Source organism: Triticum urartu, chromosome 4A (genome assembly GCF_056163025.1).
Source record: "Triticum urartu cultivar PI428250 chromosome 4A, HENAU_Tu73, whole genome shotgun sequence".
Classification (NCBI taxonomy): domain Eukaryota; kingdom Viridiplantae; phylum Streptophyta; class Magnoliopsida; order Poales; family Poaceae; genus Triticum; species Triticum urartu.
In genome coordinates this window covers 566,599,553-566,618,052 of record NC_141876.1, presented here as the reverse complement: position 1 = coordinate 566,618,052, position 18,500 = coordinate 566,599,553, and the positions used below count along the sequence as shown (strand labels likewise).

General features: G+C 48.1%; 1 protein-coding gene and 1 pseudogene across 1 annotated transcript; both read right to left on the bottom strand.

Annotated features, from left to right (window-relative positions):
• Positions 1-33: 33 nt before the first annotated feature.
• Positions 34-4,866, bottom strand: LOC147976669 (serine/threonine-protein kinase RIPK-like). Its single transcript, XM_087518964.1, has 5 exons — positions 4,357-4,866; positions 3,301-3,436; positions 1,855-1,991; positions 1,152-1,275; positions 34-958 (listed from the first exon to the last, which is right to left on the bottom strand). Exons 1-5 carry the CDS (start codon positions 4,813-4,815, stop codon positions 498-500), a joined length of 1,317 nt encoding a protein of 438 aa, XP_087375090.1. The 5' UTR covers positions 4,816-4,866; the 3' UTR covers positions 34-497.
• Positions 4,867-12,431: 7,565 nt separating this feature from the next.
• On the bottom strand, positions 12,432-14,401 carry LOC147976668 (uncharacterized; annotated as a pseudogene).
• Positions 14,402-18,500: the final 4,099 nt, after the last annotated feature.

Below are 18,500 nucleotides of genomic sequence, written 5' to 3'. Positions count from 1 at the left end.
CCATAATATCTTTTTCAAAAAAAAAACCCATAATAAACACACAAGATCTTCGCATGCCTATGATTACTTTCATGACCACAAGTTCAGTCCGATGTCTACCAATATGACAGCGAATTTGAGAACTGGACCGTGATCGTACATATACAGAAACACTACCTTGCCTAATTTATACTCGGTGCAAATCCGTGTACTTTTTTCTGCCCTACTACTAGTCCTGGGGAAACATGTATCCACAAACTCTGAAGGAACTGAATTAAAACACTAAGAAACCGAAGCGCATGCCAATGCAAAGTAGGAGGAGTAGTATGAGAGAGATGGTCCATTTTTCTTTCATGACATTGCTCTATTTACGGACTCCAATCCGTCAAGCCTCCCCTCTTCTCGTATCATAGGCAGCCTTGTTGTTCCACAAATATCCGAATCTGAATGCGCCCGCGCTCCTCCCCACTGTTCGAGTTCGACCCGTCCAAGTTCGGAAACACGCTTACTCAAGACCATCACTCGCGCTCAACAACAACGGCCACCGACTCGGCCGCATCTCCGGACTTCCTCCGGCCCGCTCGCCTCCTGTGGCGCCCCTCCCTGCCGCCGCCGCTGTTCCCGTTCTCAGCCGGCGCAACGTACACGAAGGGCCCGGCGAGGCTATCCTCCTCGAGCGCGAGGAGCGGCTCGAGCGCGCTGACGACGGCGGACATGTGCGGGCGGGACTTGGGGTTGAGGCTGACGCACTTGTACGCCAGGGCCGCGGCCTTCTGCGCGGCCCCGCCGGCATACTGCCCCGCGAGGTTGGGGTCCATGACGCGGTCCAGGCGCCGGGAGTCGTTGAGGTAGGGGCGCGCCCAGTCCACCAGGTTCTGCTCCCGCGGCGGCCGGCTCTTGTCCACCGACTTGCGCCCGGTGAGCAGCTCCAGCAGCACCACGCCGAAACCGTACACGTCGCTCTTGGCCGTCAGATGCCCTGGAGATCAGTTTCAAATTTGAATGAGATAAAATGCACGGATCTTTCATTAAATGAAAGGAATGTGATAAAACAGAGTCTTAAATAAAATTTGAATGAGATAAAATGCATGTATGTTAACGAACTCCGGATTTGACCATGATAAACATTTGCGGGTTATCTGTAAATATCTGTGGGTTGGTAAATGTTTTACCTGTCATGATGTACTCCGGTGCGGCGTAGCCCTGCGTGCCCATGACCCGGGTGGAGACGTGCGTCTCGTCTTCCTCTGGTCCATCTTTGGCTAGCCCGAAATCCGATAGCTTCGCTTTGTAATCCTAATCATGGTTTCAAATTTAAAAGGTTAACTTTCAAAACAAAAAAGAAGGTTATAAGAATGTTACTCAACTGGTCCTGCATGGCAATTACATTGTTATATCACTGAACCAAACTAAATAGTAGATGGACTAGAGGTATGCTTGCACTAAGAGCCAGACACTCAGTGTCTAAGTGGGTATGACCGAACCAAACTAATGAGACACACTAGCGGCGTGTCATTTGTGCCAAGAGTCAGTCGCTCGCTCAGTGGGTAAGACTGAACCAAACTAATCCAACAACTACGCTAATCGACAATCTGATCAGTCACATCACTCTCTATACGCATACAGTCAGCACTACGAGTCAGTCTCAGTACGGGACGGATGCGCAGCAATAGTTGAAACTGGAAACCCGACCCAGTCCAGTTCACAGTGTGCAAGTCAATCCTTGTTGTTCAGTGGTTGGCATTTGGCAGCCAGACAAGTTCAGCAGTTTAATTAGTTTACTCGCCACGAAAGACCAAACCCACCACCAAGTCGTACATATCTTTGTGAGGAGAAGTAGATTTAGGGGTAGGGTAGGTGAAGGATCGTACGTACCGAGTCTAGCAGGATGTTGGAGGTCTTGAAGTCCCGGTAGATGACCGGGTTCTCGGCCTCATGGAGGAACGCCAACCCTTTGGCGGCGCCGAGGGCGATCTTCAGCCGTGTTGACCATTGCAACGACGCCGCGTATTCTGCATCCAAAGTTGGAAGAACCATGTATAATTAACCAAGCAATGGGTGCACATGCATGGTAACAAAAATATATGCAATAAACCAAGAGCAAGTATCGCGTGTTCATGTTCGCTCAATTCTGAGTGCTACCCTGTTGCTCTCACTAATAATGAATAAAAGCACCAAGCATCTACCATAATTTTGTCCCTCCTCCCCACGGTGATCGCGATGAGTCCCGCATTATGTGGTCGGCACAGTTCGCAACTTTTGACTTAGGAGCGAGTTAGTACTCGCTGGAGTACATGTATTTATCCAAAAACCACGCGTTGGGAGGCCCAGGTTTAGCGAAACAACTTTGCATAAAGATTAAAGCGGAACAGCTAGTAGCAGAGACGAGACAAGAATTGGTGCAGGTGTCCTATCCGTCTACCACCTTTTTAATCTCTGGCGGGAACCTTGTGATTAAGCATCGACGAATTAGACGGGCGGCAGGACGCGGCACCAAAAGAGCAAAAAGGAATGCGGTGTGAAGATAAAATATCAAAGTGGTTAGCCGAAAATGACCCCAAATCTCTCCGATATATACGATCTCCATGACCGTGTACATATGCCAAAGAGATTAGATGATGTAACGCCGGAAATGGACAGGTGGTTTAGAAAAGAGGTTTGAATCCATGGGGGAAAAGGGGAGGGGTGGATTAATTAAAATCAATTATAAACTGGTGAAGGGTGTGGAGCAAGGAAAGCCACTGGATTGATCGATCGAGTTGGTAAAACCGCAGCCTCCGGTTCCAGTTGGATCGATGTGTGACTCTGGAATCTCTCTCCTTTTTGGGCTGATGAATGATGCGGCGAGGGAAAGGAGACCGTCGACGGCAACGTCTCAAGGAATATCCCTTTCTTGTGGGCTGCTAGATTAACGCTGCGTGCCACACTAGCTACTTACACTATTCCCTCTTTTCTTTTTTCCGTGTTTAACTCTTTAACACATACTCTAACCACACACACACAAGATAATTAAGCACTTAACCAAAGTTGTGGTAGGTATCAAGAACTTTCTAAAAGGGTAGTTTTTGGGAACCATAACCTCAATTACGATAGTTTTATGCTATTTGCGCCTCTCTTTTTTCTTCTTTTTTGCCGTTTACTTACCCTGTTCAAGCAACCTCCGTGTTTAACTCTTAGCACATATAGTACATGATTAAGCACCCTAATGGCACATGATCTTTTTACCTTTGGACCACGTCAAGTAAAAACAATATACTTTAAGGTTATCGTAGAAATGCAAAAAATAAGTAAACATCTTGACGTCTTTATAAATCTACTTACTTTTGAAGAGAAGCTTCTCTAGGCTGCCCCTGGTCATGAACTCGTACACGAGAAGCCTGTGCTCGTCCTCGTAGCAGTAACCGATCAGTTTGACCAGGTGAGGATGCCTCAACTGCCCCAGGAATATGACTTCGGTCTGCATCGTGGAAAAATTCACACAGTTAGTTTTGTGCCGGTCGGTCGGATGTACTCCATGTGAAATAGTAGAAATCGTCAAGAAATCACACATGTAAACGTGCTAATTCACTACTACCATCCTTTAAACTAATCAGGCAGAAGGGTATATTAACAATGGCAGCCCTTTGAGACAAGCAAGCAAACACTGTTTTATTGAAATTGTCCTGGGCGTGCGTGTTGCCAAGCATTCACATACAACTAAAACTTTCTCGAAAGATCTGTCGACGTTCATCTTGTGGAGAGAATATGTCAACACCAAGGAAACTCATTCTTGTAAGAAAGGACTTCGTGTGTGCTTTGGAATATTCAGAAATCAAGGAGATATAAAAACCATATAGAGGTAGGTATGCTACAAGTCTACAACATATATACTAATTAATCAACTGCAATCAGGAGACAGTTTCTTCTTCTAAGTCCATCTCACGGTTTGCTCAATTAAGAAAAATACATCATCATTTCAGAAAACTCACGCAAACTTCTCAAAAAAAACTTACAAACCCATTTCAGAAGGAAAAAACTGCATGCAAAAATAGCTTTCAACTTAACTCGAGTGCTTGTATATATCATTATAAAAATTGGTTGCTAACTGACGCAAACTTCTGATAATCATTCAGAGCAACTCAACTAACTTTGAACAAGCAGGACTCATGGCCAAATTAAAGTAGAGTAATCCTACGGAGCATTTCCGGTAAACCCATGGACGGATGTACGTATCACCACAAATTAAAGTAAAGTAGTTTAATTGCCGGGCCAAGACCTAGAAGTAGATTATTGACTAAGTGCGCGCATAGGACAAGTGGTAATTAATTAGCTCTGCACTTGTCAGTAATTTTATTTGGTAATGAAGCAGGAAGAGCTAGGCGGCGACTGCATACGTACCAGCCACTCGTTGTGGCCCTGGTTGCCCTCGAGGTCGAGCAGCTTGACGGCGACGGGCTGCGCGCGGAGCCCCGGCTTGACCTTCTCGTCGACGTAGCCCTTGTAGACGGGGCCGAAGCCGCCCTCGCCGATGAAGTTGGTCATGGAGAAGTCCCTGGTGACGGCGCGCAGCTCGGCGATGGTGAAGACGTGCAGGTCCGACCCCGCCAGAGACAGCGACAGGTCCTCCGGCGACACCATGCCGCCGCTCATGCTGAGGTCCGAGAAGGACATCCGGCCGTGCAGCGACCGGCTCGGCCGAGGCGCCTTCCCCGCCGCCGCCACCTTCTTCTTGCTCTTCTTCTTCTTGGAGGCCTTGCTCATCTTCTCGCCCTTGCCGGCGGCGGCGGCGGCGGCGGCCGCGGCCTCGGCGTGCGAGCTGAAGCAGCCGAAGAGGGACCTCCACGCCGACCTCGCCATCCGTGCGTGCCTTTCGCGTGTGCGCGTCGCTCTGCTCTACCTGCTGCTTTGGCGGTATCGCGGTATATATACACGCCACGCGGGTGGGGGTGGGGTGGGGTGGGGGTGCACTGGTGCGAGGCGCCGGCCGGAGCTCGTCTTGGTTGCGGCTCGTTCGTGTGGGGTGGCGCGGATCAACGGCGCGCGGGGTTGGGTCCGGTGTGACGTGGCGGGGGCAGCTGCGGGGGATGGACGGACGGGATGGGGTGCGGGGGGAGGCCGATTCTTTTTCTTTGACCCGGGCGGGTCGTTGACACCGCGGCGCGGGGAAGGCGGAGGTTTCTGCGCGCGCCGTCAGTTGGAACGGCTCGTATCCGGCGTTCTCACCAGAGCACGCCGTGCGTCTGATTAGAGACGGACGGTCCAGATGGGGTCGATGTGGTACGTAGGATGATCTTGTGGTACAACGTGTACTTTTTCGTCCGTTTCAGATTGGACCGACGGGAGCGCCAAATGGATCGAGAAAGATTCAGCGACAGCTAGCAGAAGCAGAGGGCCAGTAATTTCCTTCTCCATCATTTCCAAGAAGGCAGTAAATTTCTCTCTACTTGTGTCTTTCTTCCTGGTCAAGTTGTTCAGAATGGTCAGTTTGGATTTTTATATTTTTAATAAAACCTGTTTAAATTTTCCTTTCTTTGTGGTGAAGCCCACGCTGGATGTGCTTCGGACATCCCGTACGATCAAGCATGGCGATTGTGTTGGCACTTTTGGCATACCCTCTGGTACTTACACTTTTTGTACGTCCTCATTCATGTAAAGCCTGCCCTGAAGACGCACCTTTCGTACTTGCAGTTTCTCTGTACTTTATTCATGTATATGCATATACAACTCGTACCGACGACATGAGCGAAATGTGTATCTTTCCGGACCCCATGCACCGCATGAAACTTGCAAGTCACGTTGCTGCCCTCGCTTGCGTGAGGCCGGGACTGCTAGGGGTCGGTCGATAGCTACGGCCCAGGCCCGGAAAACGGGAACTTAAACGCACACGTCGCGGCACAACAGCGGACGATGCTAGCTTGAGCTCGCCGTTCTTTTCTTGAAACGGCAATGCAAGCTGGCGCGAAGCACGCACGAACCATCGAAAACTTGTATACCACCTGGCTCCGATGCCCCAGCATTAATTAAGAAAGTGTCCAGACAACGAGAGAGCTCTGTACTGTGTTATTTATCAAAAGGAAAGCTCAGATGAAACTCTTATGCATAGTGGCCATGGATCATTGGATCAGCACGGTTCAACCGACCGTTTGGTGGTGGATCGCCATGTCGATTTGTTTGGCTCTAGAGCACACGCATGCCGTAGTTCATAAGTAAGTGATTGAGCAGTCCCATGCAACCTCCTCCCATAAAATAAACAGTAGGCCCGAGTAAGGTGCCTTTGCTCTCTGTTATGTTGTTAGAGCAACTCTAATGGGGCGACCCATTTCGTCCGCCCGCGTCCGTTTGGGTCGACGCGGACAAAATTGGCGGCTCAACGCGCTGACCCGAACTCAAATCGTGTCCGCCCGGCGTCCGCGCCGACCCATTTCCGGCCCAAAATTGCGCCTGGAATGCGTCGGCGCGGACGCGAAGCGGACGCGCCGCACGTCTCCTCGCCGTCCGCTGCGTCCCCACCTGGCGGCTATCCAACCGCCACCGGTCGTCTTATTTATGACGACCACCGACAGCGGGCCCACACGTCAGTCAGTGCGCGCGTTCTTTTTTAACCACGTGTGCGGCGGGGTCGGCCTCATCCACTTCTCCCGTCCACATCTAGCCCCCCACCACTTCTTTTGCTTCCTCGCCGGCGACCGCAAACCCTAGAGCGCGCCATGGGTCTCTTCGGCAAAAGCAATGGCAAGGGGAAGGGCATCCCCGGCGCCTCGTCATCTCGTGCTCCCCCTCTCCCTCCCCCTCCACCGCCGGCGCATTTACGTCCTGGACGCCGGCGCCTGCACATCCCGGTGCACCAAGCGCGGTGGCACTGGGAGTACAGGCAGCCCCTCCCCTACCCCGACGTGACGCTGCCGCACACTTGGCATTTGGATCCAAACCGGATCCCGGTGCCGGACGTTCCGCGGACCCAGCGGGCGCACGACGACGAGGTGCGCCGGCGCCGCGCGCTGCTCACACCGGAGCAGCGTCGGCTGCCCGAGTACGCCGCCGACTCTCCTAACTGGGAGGCTTGGTTCGCCCTCAAACACGAGGAGCAACGACGCTCGGGTGTCGACGCCGTCCGCCGCCGTTCCCACCGCCGCCCCCGCAGGTAGAGCCGGAGGACATGGAGGTGGAGGCGGCGTACCAAGCCGCCCTCGAGGAGGCCCAGCAGCACGCGCTGGAGGCTAGCCGCATCGAGGAGGACGCGCACTGGGATGGGCTGGAGCAAGCCCTTGCCCTGTCGGCGGCGGGGGACTCTGTCCACACCCCGCTCTTCGTGCCGCCGCCTCCGCCGTCGCCGCCGTACAGCCCAAACCGGAGCCGGAGCCGTCGCGTAAGCGCTCCCCACCTCCACCCACTTGGCCGGACGAGGCCTACTCGTGGACGGGCCAGTACCGCGAGTGGGTGAGCGCGCCTCCCGTCTACTTCGCCGCGACGCCGGAGGAAGAGGCGGCCCACCTCGAGCGATGGAAGGAGCACTGGCTCCGCCAGGAGCAGGGCGACGGCGAGAAGCAGATGCGCTACGAGGCCATGCTCCAACGCGACGCGGAGGCGCTCCGGCTCGAGGAGGAGGAGGAGGAGCGCGCACGGCTTGCCGCAATGCCGCCGCCCCAGCAGACGCCGGAGGAGGCTGCCCTGGCAGCTTACCAGGCGGCGTTCGGGTGGGCTGGCCCTGCTCCGGTCTTCATCGACCTCACCGACGACGGCGACGTCGAGGGCAAGGGCAAAGGCAAGGCCGACGACGTCTAGGGCAGCGTGCGGGGCGGCAGCAGGCGGACACAGACTTTTTTAATATTTTTATTTAATGTTTATTAGATGTAGGTGGACTTTGGCCGGCGTTTGACCGGCCACTTTTATGTTTAATTATGTTTATTTCATGCAATTTATTTTTTTTCACGCCGTCACATTTGGGTCGGCCTCCTCATTGGACGGTCAAGCCGATCCATTTTAAAATGCGGACGCCGACGTCCGTCTGACCGACCCAAACGGATAAAAAGCGAACAAAGCGCATGTTCATTTGGGTCGCCTCGTTGGAGTTGCTCTTATCGCCTCAACCTCTATCAGTTGGAAGCTTCTTCTTTTGTTTCCGGAGTGGTACTCCAGTCGCTAGCACCACAAATATCGCGTGCACACAATTCTATTTTAAGCTAATTCATGGCTCGACATATATGGTTTCGCAATCTCGTGCATCGAGTACACGCATGCGGCACATCATATTATCAACCTTTGTGTCTATCAGGTACACACATGTGGTTGTCCTTGTAGTTGGAGCACCGGTTCCAAACATATGAAATTGGTGGGGCGCTCCATTTTCCAAAAAGGAAAAAGAAGAGCAAACACATCCGGCACGTCACATTATCCAACGGACCCATCCCGATCATAGCATGGGTCTTCCATCACCCTGCGCCTGCGGTAACCACAACTGCACCGTTAAGATGCTGATTTTGGCCTCATACCGCATGATCTTTCCCTTGATGATGATAGGTAGAGTGATTGACAAAAAACTACCAGGTAAGGGGTTTGCGTCCCATAGAACTATCACTTTTTTAAAAATGGCCGAAAACAACCAAAAAAACGTAAAAACGTGACTAAAAACTATCAGATTGACTGAATGGTGGTTTTGACCGTTTTAACCGCGATTCTGACGTGAGTGGCCCACGTGCCAAGCTGACGGCCCGCCTAACGGCTAACGGCGCGCGCGGGCCGTTAGAGCCGCTCGTTGGTCCCACCTGGTCGGAACCAGGTCATAACCTGGCCGACCGGGCCGCTCGTCCCCACCAGCTCTCTCACTCTCCCCCGAGCTCACTCAACTCCTCTCTGCTCTCCTCTGCTTCTGTTTCTTCTTCTCGCGCTCCGGCGACGCCGCGACCATGCCGTCGTGGCCAAACAGCAACGAGACGTCGGAAGACGATGACGAGTACATGAGCGAGTTCAGCAGCATGCAGATGGAGTACTTTGTAAGTCATCTCAGTCTATCTTCTCCCTCTCCTGTCTGTTCTGTTCTAGGGTTAGGGTAGGGTTAGGGTTTGAAGATATTTGAGATTTTTCCATTTAAGTTGATATATGTGAGTTGTTCTTGATATAGATATGCTTTTGCTTTTGCAGCAAACTCCTGACACTGTGATAGACCCTAGTTTTTGTGGGCTTGTGAAAGAATCTGACAGAAGGTGCATCCTGCACAGGCAGAGGGCGGGCAAGTTTGTGGCATTTGAAGGCACTAACACTGGCAGGAGATTCATAGGATGCGCTACTGAGGTAATGGACCAAGTTGGTGTGGATTTGATTAGTTTGAATTTCTGCTATGTAGTGGAAACAGAGTGTTTAGTTGCTGTTATTCTGAATTTTCCTTAAGTCTGAAAACATTGGTATGTCCGAATACTTTACTTGTAGTAAAGAGCACTGGAAACATGTATGAATAATGTACTTGTAATATAGAACTAACTAGCTAGTGTAGCTTATATCATTATTGTTTATGATTTGTTATTCTGAATTTGCTTGTTCACTGTAAAATTAAATTGATTTGCAGGATGGTGTGAACTGTGGTGTTCTGGAGTGGGTAGATGCCCCCTGGCCTGTAATTCTGCAAAGGTGCTTAAGCAAGCTCTGGGATATGTATCATGAGCAGAACCTTGGTAGAGCCCAGGATAATGAGGCTCATGGGATAGAGGTTGCAAAACTGCAGAAGGAGCTTGCTTCTCTGGCCAATCAGTATAGCCAGCTGGTGGATGATGTGTCCAAGTTGTTTGATTATCAGGATGGAATCAAATCTCATGACATGGGTTGCACAAGCCAGGCAATCAATGAACTGAAGGAGAAGAATAAGCAACTTGAGGAGCAGGAAAAGATTGAGCTTCAAATGGAGAAGCTTAAGCTCAAGAAAGAATAAAGGTGCATCCTTCAGAGTCAATCTGATATAATCCAGAACACAAGGAAGGCCATGAAGGAGCTAGAGGTGGAGAAAGATCTCCTTAAAGAAGAGAAGAAGAAGCTGGAGAATGTCATTGCTGAGCTCCTTAAGGTTGGTCATGGGTGCAAGGAAAAGCTGGACAAGATAAAGGAAGTTGTGATGGAGGAGTGAAGTGGCAGCTCTCTGGATGGTAAGTATATATGAGGCCTATATATATAATTGGCCTAGGAATGATCAGTCTGATGCAAATATGCCCTGATCTACCTTTGAACTACCTAAGAACTGTAATGGGTTCAGATCATTTTGGTTGGTGTGGGGGTGGTGTTTGCCCTGATCTCTACTGCCCAAATATTATCCTGATGCTGAGAACTGGTGCTAAGTTAAGTTAAGAACTAAATTATCTAAGTCTGATGTAGTTTATTTGTGTGTGTTGTATCATAAGTTCTTGCTGAGATCTGTTTACTTCATAAATTACTTCATCACAGGTTCAGACAAATTCAGAGAAGTTTGGAAGACATCTAGTCTCCCATAGATAGCATTTAGTCTTACATAGATAGAACATGGACACTGAAATTGTTCAAAGACACTTAAACTGACAGAACTGAATCTCACTGAGATTGCAAACACCCTGATAAACTGACAGAACTAAACTGACATAACTGAATCTCACATAGATCTGGCGATAACTGAATCTGAAACTTACTATTTCAGATTGTTAGGCCCCTGCCCTGCTATGCGACCTGACCGTCGCACCTCTTGCTTGACTTGAGTGGTAGGTGGCAGCTCTGGCACCTCCTCTTCGTCTCCATCGATGACGATGATGGGAGGAGGACGTCGGCGAGCCAGCAGTGCTGGTGGGGCGATGATCTGCAGGTCCTCGTCGGCGTTACCCATAGTAGTTGGAGTTGCAGCTTGTGCTGGAGGGATATAGAAGTGGGCTGCCCACCATTCCCTCTGCCCAGCATCGTCGGAGTCCGCCTCCTTCATTGCCTACAGCAACATGTCGATGGGCATGATACCCTTACCTGGGGTTGCATAGCGCTGGTCCATGCGCTGCTTCTCCTCAGTCGTCGCCTTCTTCCTCACCTTATCTGATGCATCCACGAGCCCTTGTGCGCTGCTGTATCTCATGGCAATCTTCATGTAGTCGAGGAAGAGGTCTTCGTAGCCGCGAGCCGACCCAAAAAGCATGGCAACCCAGCCCTTGCCGGTGGGGAAGGGGTTCAGCCATGGGTCTGGCGTAGAGGAAGAACCAGCCATGGATGTAGGTGGAGTGAGGTAGAGTGAGCAGAGATAGAGTGAGCTATTGGGCTACTTAAATGTTGGAGTGGAGGAAGTGCGGTGGAGTGTGAAAGTGAGGTTTTCGAGATTGAGTGATGAGAAATGGTGGTAGTTGTGTTGCAATTAAAGTCTTTGTTGAAACCCAGCAACTTAGAACTTGTGTGCTCAAACAGTGGAGTAGTTGATGGTCAAACAGTGGAGTATTTCAAAAATTAGAGTGACCAAAAAAATCACATTTCAGCAAAGCCCAAGTATAGAAACATTCAGATAAATGCAGATAGATGGATTCAGGCATAAGTTTAGACTTAAAAATACTGTGCCATGGATACATTTCTTAGAAAATAAGCGTAGTCTTTATCATAGATTTTCCAACAACCCAAACATAGATGTTCAGAAAATAAGCATAGTCTTTAACATGAGTACTCTCTTTTAACATAGATTCAGGCAGCCACATTGCATCGTCTTCATCACGGTTGGTGCATCTCCTGAACTGCATCCTTCACTGCAATCATAAAGTTCAAAAAGTTCAGATGAAGACAAGATTCAAAGCAAGACTAAGAACAAGATTCAGGGCAATATTGAGCACAAGACAAGCAGATTCAGAAACACCATAATTTAGTCAGAAACTACCGCGTAGAACTAATCCCAATCCTGTCTTCCTTCTGCTGCAGCCAGGATCTGAGTCCATCTCTTCCTTGTTGCTTGGAATCGATGGAAAGAAGCCCTGTCTCTGGCCCACCAGATGATTAGTTCATCTGTGATGTTGGTTCCTTCTGGGAACACCTCCTTGAACTGCTTCACGTCATTCTGGTCGCGTTCCGCCATAATCATGGCAGCAATCCTCTGGCGTCGCTCCTGTGCCTGTGCTCGACGGTTGGCCCTCCTTTCAGCCCTCCTTTCAGCCCTAGCAACCTCGTCTTGTTCATCAACTACCTCTCCTAACTGTGGATCCATCAGTGGCGGCTAGGTTTTGGTCAAGGGGAATGAGGCGCAGGGATCCAGTGGTTTCTAGTGGCCTCTCTTATGTACACAGTGTGGAAGGCTTGGTGGGTTAGTTAGGTCCAACACGGAAGCCCACCATCAGGCCCACGGTACACCACAAATTTGATACAAGTACAGTGAGGTTCGGTCAGGTTCACCCAAATTTAGACATACTAATGCAGAAAAGTACAGACATGTTCAAAACAAAGAGAAACAGGTTCTAAACTAATTCAAATAGGTTCAAAGAGAGAAGTTCTACCTTTTTATAGTGTCAGTTACCACTGGCATAGAAATAACCCCTCAATCTGCTGCTTGCAAACCTCTTCCTTTTGTTACCAGCCAAAACCTCTGAAGTTGCAGCAACAGATCTTGGTGCACTGAATTCCTTGCCTCTCCCTCCACCTGTAGGCCTACCCCTTTTTACAGCAGGAGCTGGTGCTGATGCAGCAGCAGCTGGTGCTCTTGCACTAGGGGCTGGTGCTCTTGGAGTTTGTATTGGAGCAGATGGAGCAGGTGCATAGACTGCCCTGTTTTCCTACATTAAAGGTCCAACTTAACTTATATTAGACTATGTAAAAGGAAACATTGCTCTGATGCTTGATAATTACCTGGTGTTTATTTTTCCTCATTTGCAGTTTAGGCCTAAGAGTCTTATTGCAACTTGTATACTTGTGTCCTTCCAACCCACAATTTCCACTGGTAATTGTTCCCATCCTACTGGTGTCTCTTGGGGCAGGAACTTCAAACTCTCCTTTCCTCCTTGCAGTCTGTTTTTGGCCTGCCTTTTCTTTGAACACAGGAGGTTCAATGTCTGGAGTGTTTGTGTGAGGCCAGAAATCTGGACCAGGAACAGGGTATATAATTTCTTTGTATGTCTCCAAATAAAGTGGCTTCTTGAAAAAGTCATTGACATAGTCCTCAGGATGCAGCTTTTGCTTTGTCAGTACAGATATGCCATGACTGCAAGGTACACCAGTCATGTTCCATCTCTTGCAGTCACATGTATACCCTTCCATGTCCACACAATACTGTTTTTCTTTGCTAGTAACTTGCCAAATTATTGGACCTGCTCTGTCAGCCTGACAATACTTGGCATACTGTTTGTTCTTTTCTAAAATCTCTGAGTAGGTTGGTGTGATTGTCCACCTGCTAATCTGTAACTTCTCCCTAATTTGTTGCCTTTTGATCATTTGCTTGGTCCTAATCCCTTCAAACATTGTCCTTATTGGTTTGGCCCTAACATCCAGTATCATCTTGTTGAAGACTTCACTTAGATTGTTCACAACTAAATCTGTTTTGCAAGTATGATCCATAGCAAACCTAGCCCAAGTAGAGACCTCAATTTTTTTGAGCCATTTCCAAGCATCCTCAGACTGTGCTTTCAGCTCTGCCATGCCTAGTTCATGCCCATGTTTAGTGTAGGAGTAGCTAGCCTTGTCAATACACTTCTTTAGTTCCTGGCCTCTAAATCCAGCAGATTGAAAATTTGCATATATGTGCCTAAGGCAATACCTTTGAGGTGAATCAGGGAATACCTCATTTATTGCCTTAAGCAAGCCCTGCACATTCACAAATTATTAATACAATTGAAAAAAGTAATAACATAAATTGCTCAATGAAATTCTTCCCAACCTTTTACCTGTCAGACATGATAGTGTATGTTCCAAATTTGTTGCCACTGCCAATGCAACATCTCAATTGAGTTAAAAACCAATTCCAACTTTCATCATCTTCCTTGTCAACCACACCAAAAGCTATAGGATAAATATTGTTGTTTCCATCCCTTCCTGTGGCTGCAAGAATTTGTTGTCCAGTGGTTAACTTGATGAAGCATCCATCAAGACCTATAAATGGTCTGCAACCATTAAGGAAACCTTCCTTTGAAGTTGCTAAACAATAGAACATATACTTGAATCTAGGAGTAGGTGCTGGGTTCTCTGGATCTTCAAATGTTGTTACTATACACCTGCTACCTGGGTTTGTGTCAAGAACTGCTTGAAGATAATCCCTGAGCCTCAAGTACTGCTGCTTGTGGTCACCTTGAACTATATCAACAGCCTTCCTCCTTGCCTTATATGCCACACTTCTTGATACATCCACTGAAAACTTACTCTTGGTCTTCTTAATTAATGCATCCACAGGAGATCTAATGTCTTCTCTCAATGCTGCCTCCACTGACCTTGACATCCACTTAGTAGTAACCTTTGTGGACTCTGCACATGCTCCACAAGTGTGCAACATATCACACTTCTTGATGCAGAATGTTTTTTCATGAGCTAACTTAGAGGCACATATATAAAAATCACATCCCTGGGTGGCTCTCTCTGAGCACCAAACAATAATCCTATCCGGGCATTTCTGTGGTATTGAAAATTTCTCAAAGTCCTAATGTGAAAATCCCTAAGTGCATCTCTGAACTCATACACAGTGGTGAAGCACAAGCCCTTACAAAACTGTTCTACTGGTCCTTGAAGTTTGTGATCATACCATATCCTGTCTTTCAACTTCTTATTCTTTCTCTTCCTACCACTTGGTAGTTTATAGGATCCTTCATGCTCATCTTCTTCATCACTGATGCCATAGTCACCAGGGAAACATTTTTCATCTGCTTCAGGGAACCAATCTGCTTTCTCCATTTTCTCAATCTCATGGTGGGATCTACTAGTTGGACCAGGTTTTCTCACTACCTTCAGTTTCTGTACCACTGCTGTATCTTGTTTTGCAGCTTCATCTTCAGAGGAATACTCTGACTGAAAATCCACATTGTTCCCATCTGAACCTGAATTTGCAGCTTCATCATTAGAAACAAATTCAGACACATCAGTATCACCTTCAAAATGGTTAAGGTCAGCCTCTCTCTGCACCATGCTTTTCTTCAGCTCTTCCTTTTTGTCCATGCTTATATCCACCACCTTAGTGCAACTTTGTTGAGTGTTAATGCAATGTTCAGCAAAATAACTATCTCTGTTCTCATCTGCATTACATTCCTCAAGAGCTCCCACTACTCTTATGTTCAGAAACTTTTCATTATGAGAGTGTGCCAACATCTGTTGCACATCATCTTCACAGCATATTTTATCTAAACCTTCTAATCCTTTCTCCTCATCAAATACATAGTACATATAATCATCAGCCACAAAGCCCTCACTCCCAATAAGAGAAAGCATTGTCAAATATGATATGTCTGACTGGTATAAATTTCAAACCACAGATTCTCTGCCATTGAAATGAAACCAAATTGACCACTTTGGGTCATCAATTCTGAAAATTATAAAATGAAATACCTTTATTAACTGAATACAGGATTACTGAACCTAAGTAGGCACAATATTGAGTTTCTGTCAAACTGTTTTTTCAGTTTCTTACACAACAAAGTATGCACAATACTAACAATTTCCAAGATGACCATAACTGAATCTAACCATGCAAAAAACTAGCCTAAATTACCGATTCTCTGAATCTCTGAATATCACAACCATGCAAAAAACTAGGCCGTACCTGCAGCCGCCAGCAGAACGAGGAAGCTTCCGCCGACCTTGAGCTCTGCTTCTTGTCGTCGACGGTGGTCGCGCCGGTGCCGACCAATCCAACCTCTGTTGCGCGCCGCCAGCGGAAGGATTAGATTCGGACTGAGAAGGCTGTTGCGCCGCGCTGCCGCCAGGAGGTATGCCTGAATCACCGTCGGAGTTTGCATCCACATCCGCCATGGCTGCTGACGGCTAGGGCTAGGAGCTCGGGGAAGAGTGAGAGAGCTGGTGGGGACGAGTGGCCCGGTCGGCCAGGTTATGACCTGGTCCCGACCAGGTGCGACCGACGAGCGGCTCTAACGGCCCCGCGCGCGCGCCGTTAGCCGTTAGGCGGGCCGCCAGCCTGGCACGTGGGCCACTCACGTCAGAATCGCGGTTAAAACGGTCAAAACCACCATTCAGTCAACCTGGTAGTTTTTAGTCACGTTTTTATGTTTTTTTGGTAGTTTTCGGCCACTTTTAAAAAAGTGGTAGTTCTGTGGGACGCAAACCCCTAAACTGGTAGTTTTTTGTCAATCGCTCTGATAGGTAGCATGTTGAAGCTTTGCTTCCCATCCCTCTTCACAATCACAATGCCAAAACAAACTGATATATGCCATGTTGTGTTGTTATCGCCGGAATATCTATCAATTGGAAGCTATTTTCTTTGTTTCCTAAGTGTTACTTCACTCGCCACCACCAAAAAATATCACGAGCACACGTTTCCATTTCAAGCTAATATGTGGCCTGACATCGTATGTTTTGTAATCACGTGCAACAACTACACATATGCGGCACATTACATTAGCAATCTTGTGCGTGAAGTATACACATCCAGTTGTCTTTGTAGTTGAACAATGGATTCATATATATGAAATCTGAGGGAGTGCTCTCTTTTTCAATGAGAAAACAAACATGTTGAACGTCAAATCATCTAATGAACCCATTCCGGTCATGGCATGGATCCCCAGGGTAACCACACAACTATGACGTTGGGTGTCATCATTCCCTTGATGATGATAGGTTGCCTGCTAAAGCTTCTATCCCCATCCCTCTTCCCAGTCACAACAAAAATCACCAAGGGCTTGTCTGGTTTGGTAATTTAAGTCAAATTCTCGCTCAATTATTTCCAATCCCCTTGGGAGGGAGGTAAACTCAAGAAACCCTAATGGTTGCAAACAAGATCTAACTCGTAGGAATTTTATTCGTCCCTGGTAGAACATCACCTCCGAATGTCTTAGGATGAATTTAATGTGCCTCGAGATCTCTCCAAGATTGACCACATCCAAGCTTGACCTAGAAACCATATGCAGTGGAGTCAATGGGACCGATTTGGTGCATTTATAGTGAGAAGTGAATGGAGGAGCCCAGTCACGGGATTTTCCATGACAAACCGCCCTCACCACCATAACTGCTACCAATGGTTTCCTGGTTGCCAAATTGGTTTTGTTCTCCTACCTGCCATCTATAGCCCTTTGGCTTGCGAGAAATCACCTTAGTCAACACTTCATGACCTCTTTTTTGTTTTGTAAATATCCAAGGGTTTTTTTTCGATTCTAATTTTTACGTATGGCGGAGCACTCACATTTCCTCTTCAGGAGAAAGGAGCCACGTAATCTAACTATCTACTTAAACAATTACCATGTGATTGATGTCGAACAGAAGAACAAGACAGAGCACCAAATTTCATAACCTTCCTCCTCCAAGCAGCCATGTCATGAAGCACAAGATGTGTAAGGGCAAAGAATAAAGAACACAAAGATGAGAATGCCTAGCTAGGAGAAACAACTGGTCCTCGAGTAATGCGGTTGGTTTCTTTAAGGGCCAGGGGCTAGGTGCTTCTATTTCATATTGCAAAAAAAAAACGATGACATGACATCGTATTCCACTTTATGGGGAGATTGAACTAAAGAAACGAATAAGTCTGCTAGAATGGACGGCGATGCCGGTGTGATGGCGTGGGTTTCATATTGTCATGGAGGTAGCTTCTAGAACCTTTGGCCTAGGTGCCCTGAAGCTGGAAATTAGTGTATATAACGCACGGTCAACGTGGTGCACGTACACACGATGGGACACATGTGTTTTTCTTTATATTTTTTGCTTGGCTAAGACTTTGCTTAGAGAGAGAGAGGCTATGAAGCTCTCGTTTTTTGCGGGAGGCTACGAAGCTCTATAAAAGCGAGCGATCAAGTTTCATGCCTTTGTCGTGAACTCTAGAACAAGTGCAGTGCACGATATACATGTAAATGCAGCTTACGTGACCGGTAAGGTGGTAACCACAGATTGGCTTCATTGGTCTCTTCGATCAGTCGATCCAAGGATCAAATCCTCACTAGTGCTTGTTGGTTCTAGTGGAAAAATTGGAGGGTTGACACACAGAGTTTGCAAACTCAACACGAAAAATATATGGCATAAAGCCATTCTTTTTTTCCTCATTCTTTTCCGAGCTTGTGGCAGGAGTTGCGCTCTTTGTCGGAAAAAAAATATTAAACAAGTCATGCAACGCTCTATTTATCGTAAGCGAAAAGAATTAATAAAAATACAACGTGGTCTGACGCTGCGTGTGCTGACGCCGACCCGGCCGCTTCCGGCGCCAAGTCGAACGCGTGCCGATGGCGCGCGTCAAACGCTTTTGCGGCGGCTTGGTGGACTTGGGGAATCTCCCGGTCCATCTCTTCACACGGCCCGACGCGGTTCTCTCTTTGGGTTTCAGCTGGGCCTCTTCGGCCGCGACCAAGTCCGGCGGCCTTCCTGCCCCATTGAAAGCCTACAGCCAGGATGCCACCATGGTTCCACACGCCGTGCCTGACGCCAGCTACTGCGGGACGCTGTCC

Excerpts from the sequence above, each read along its gene's own strand:
- LOC147976669 (XM_087518964.1), bottom strand. The coding sequence starts at position 4,815 with ATGGCGAGGTCGGCGTGGAGGTCCCTCTTCGGCTGCTTCAGCTCGCAC. Across the intron at positions 3,437-4,356 it reads AGGGCCACAACGAGTGGCTG|ACCGAAGTCATATTCCTGGG; the intron begins GTACGTATGCAG and ends TCCACGATGCAG. Across the intron at positions 959-1,151 it reads ACCGGAGTACATCATGACAG|GGCATCTGACGGCCAAGAGC; the intron begins GTAAAACATTTA and ends ACTGATCTCCAG.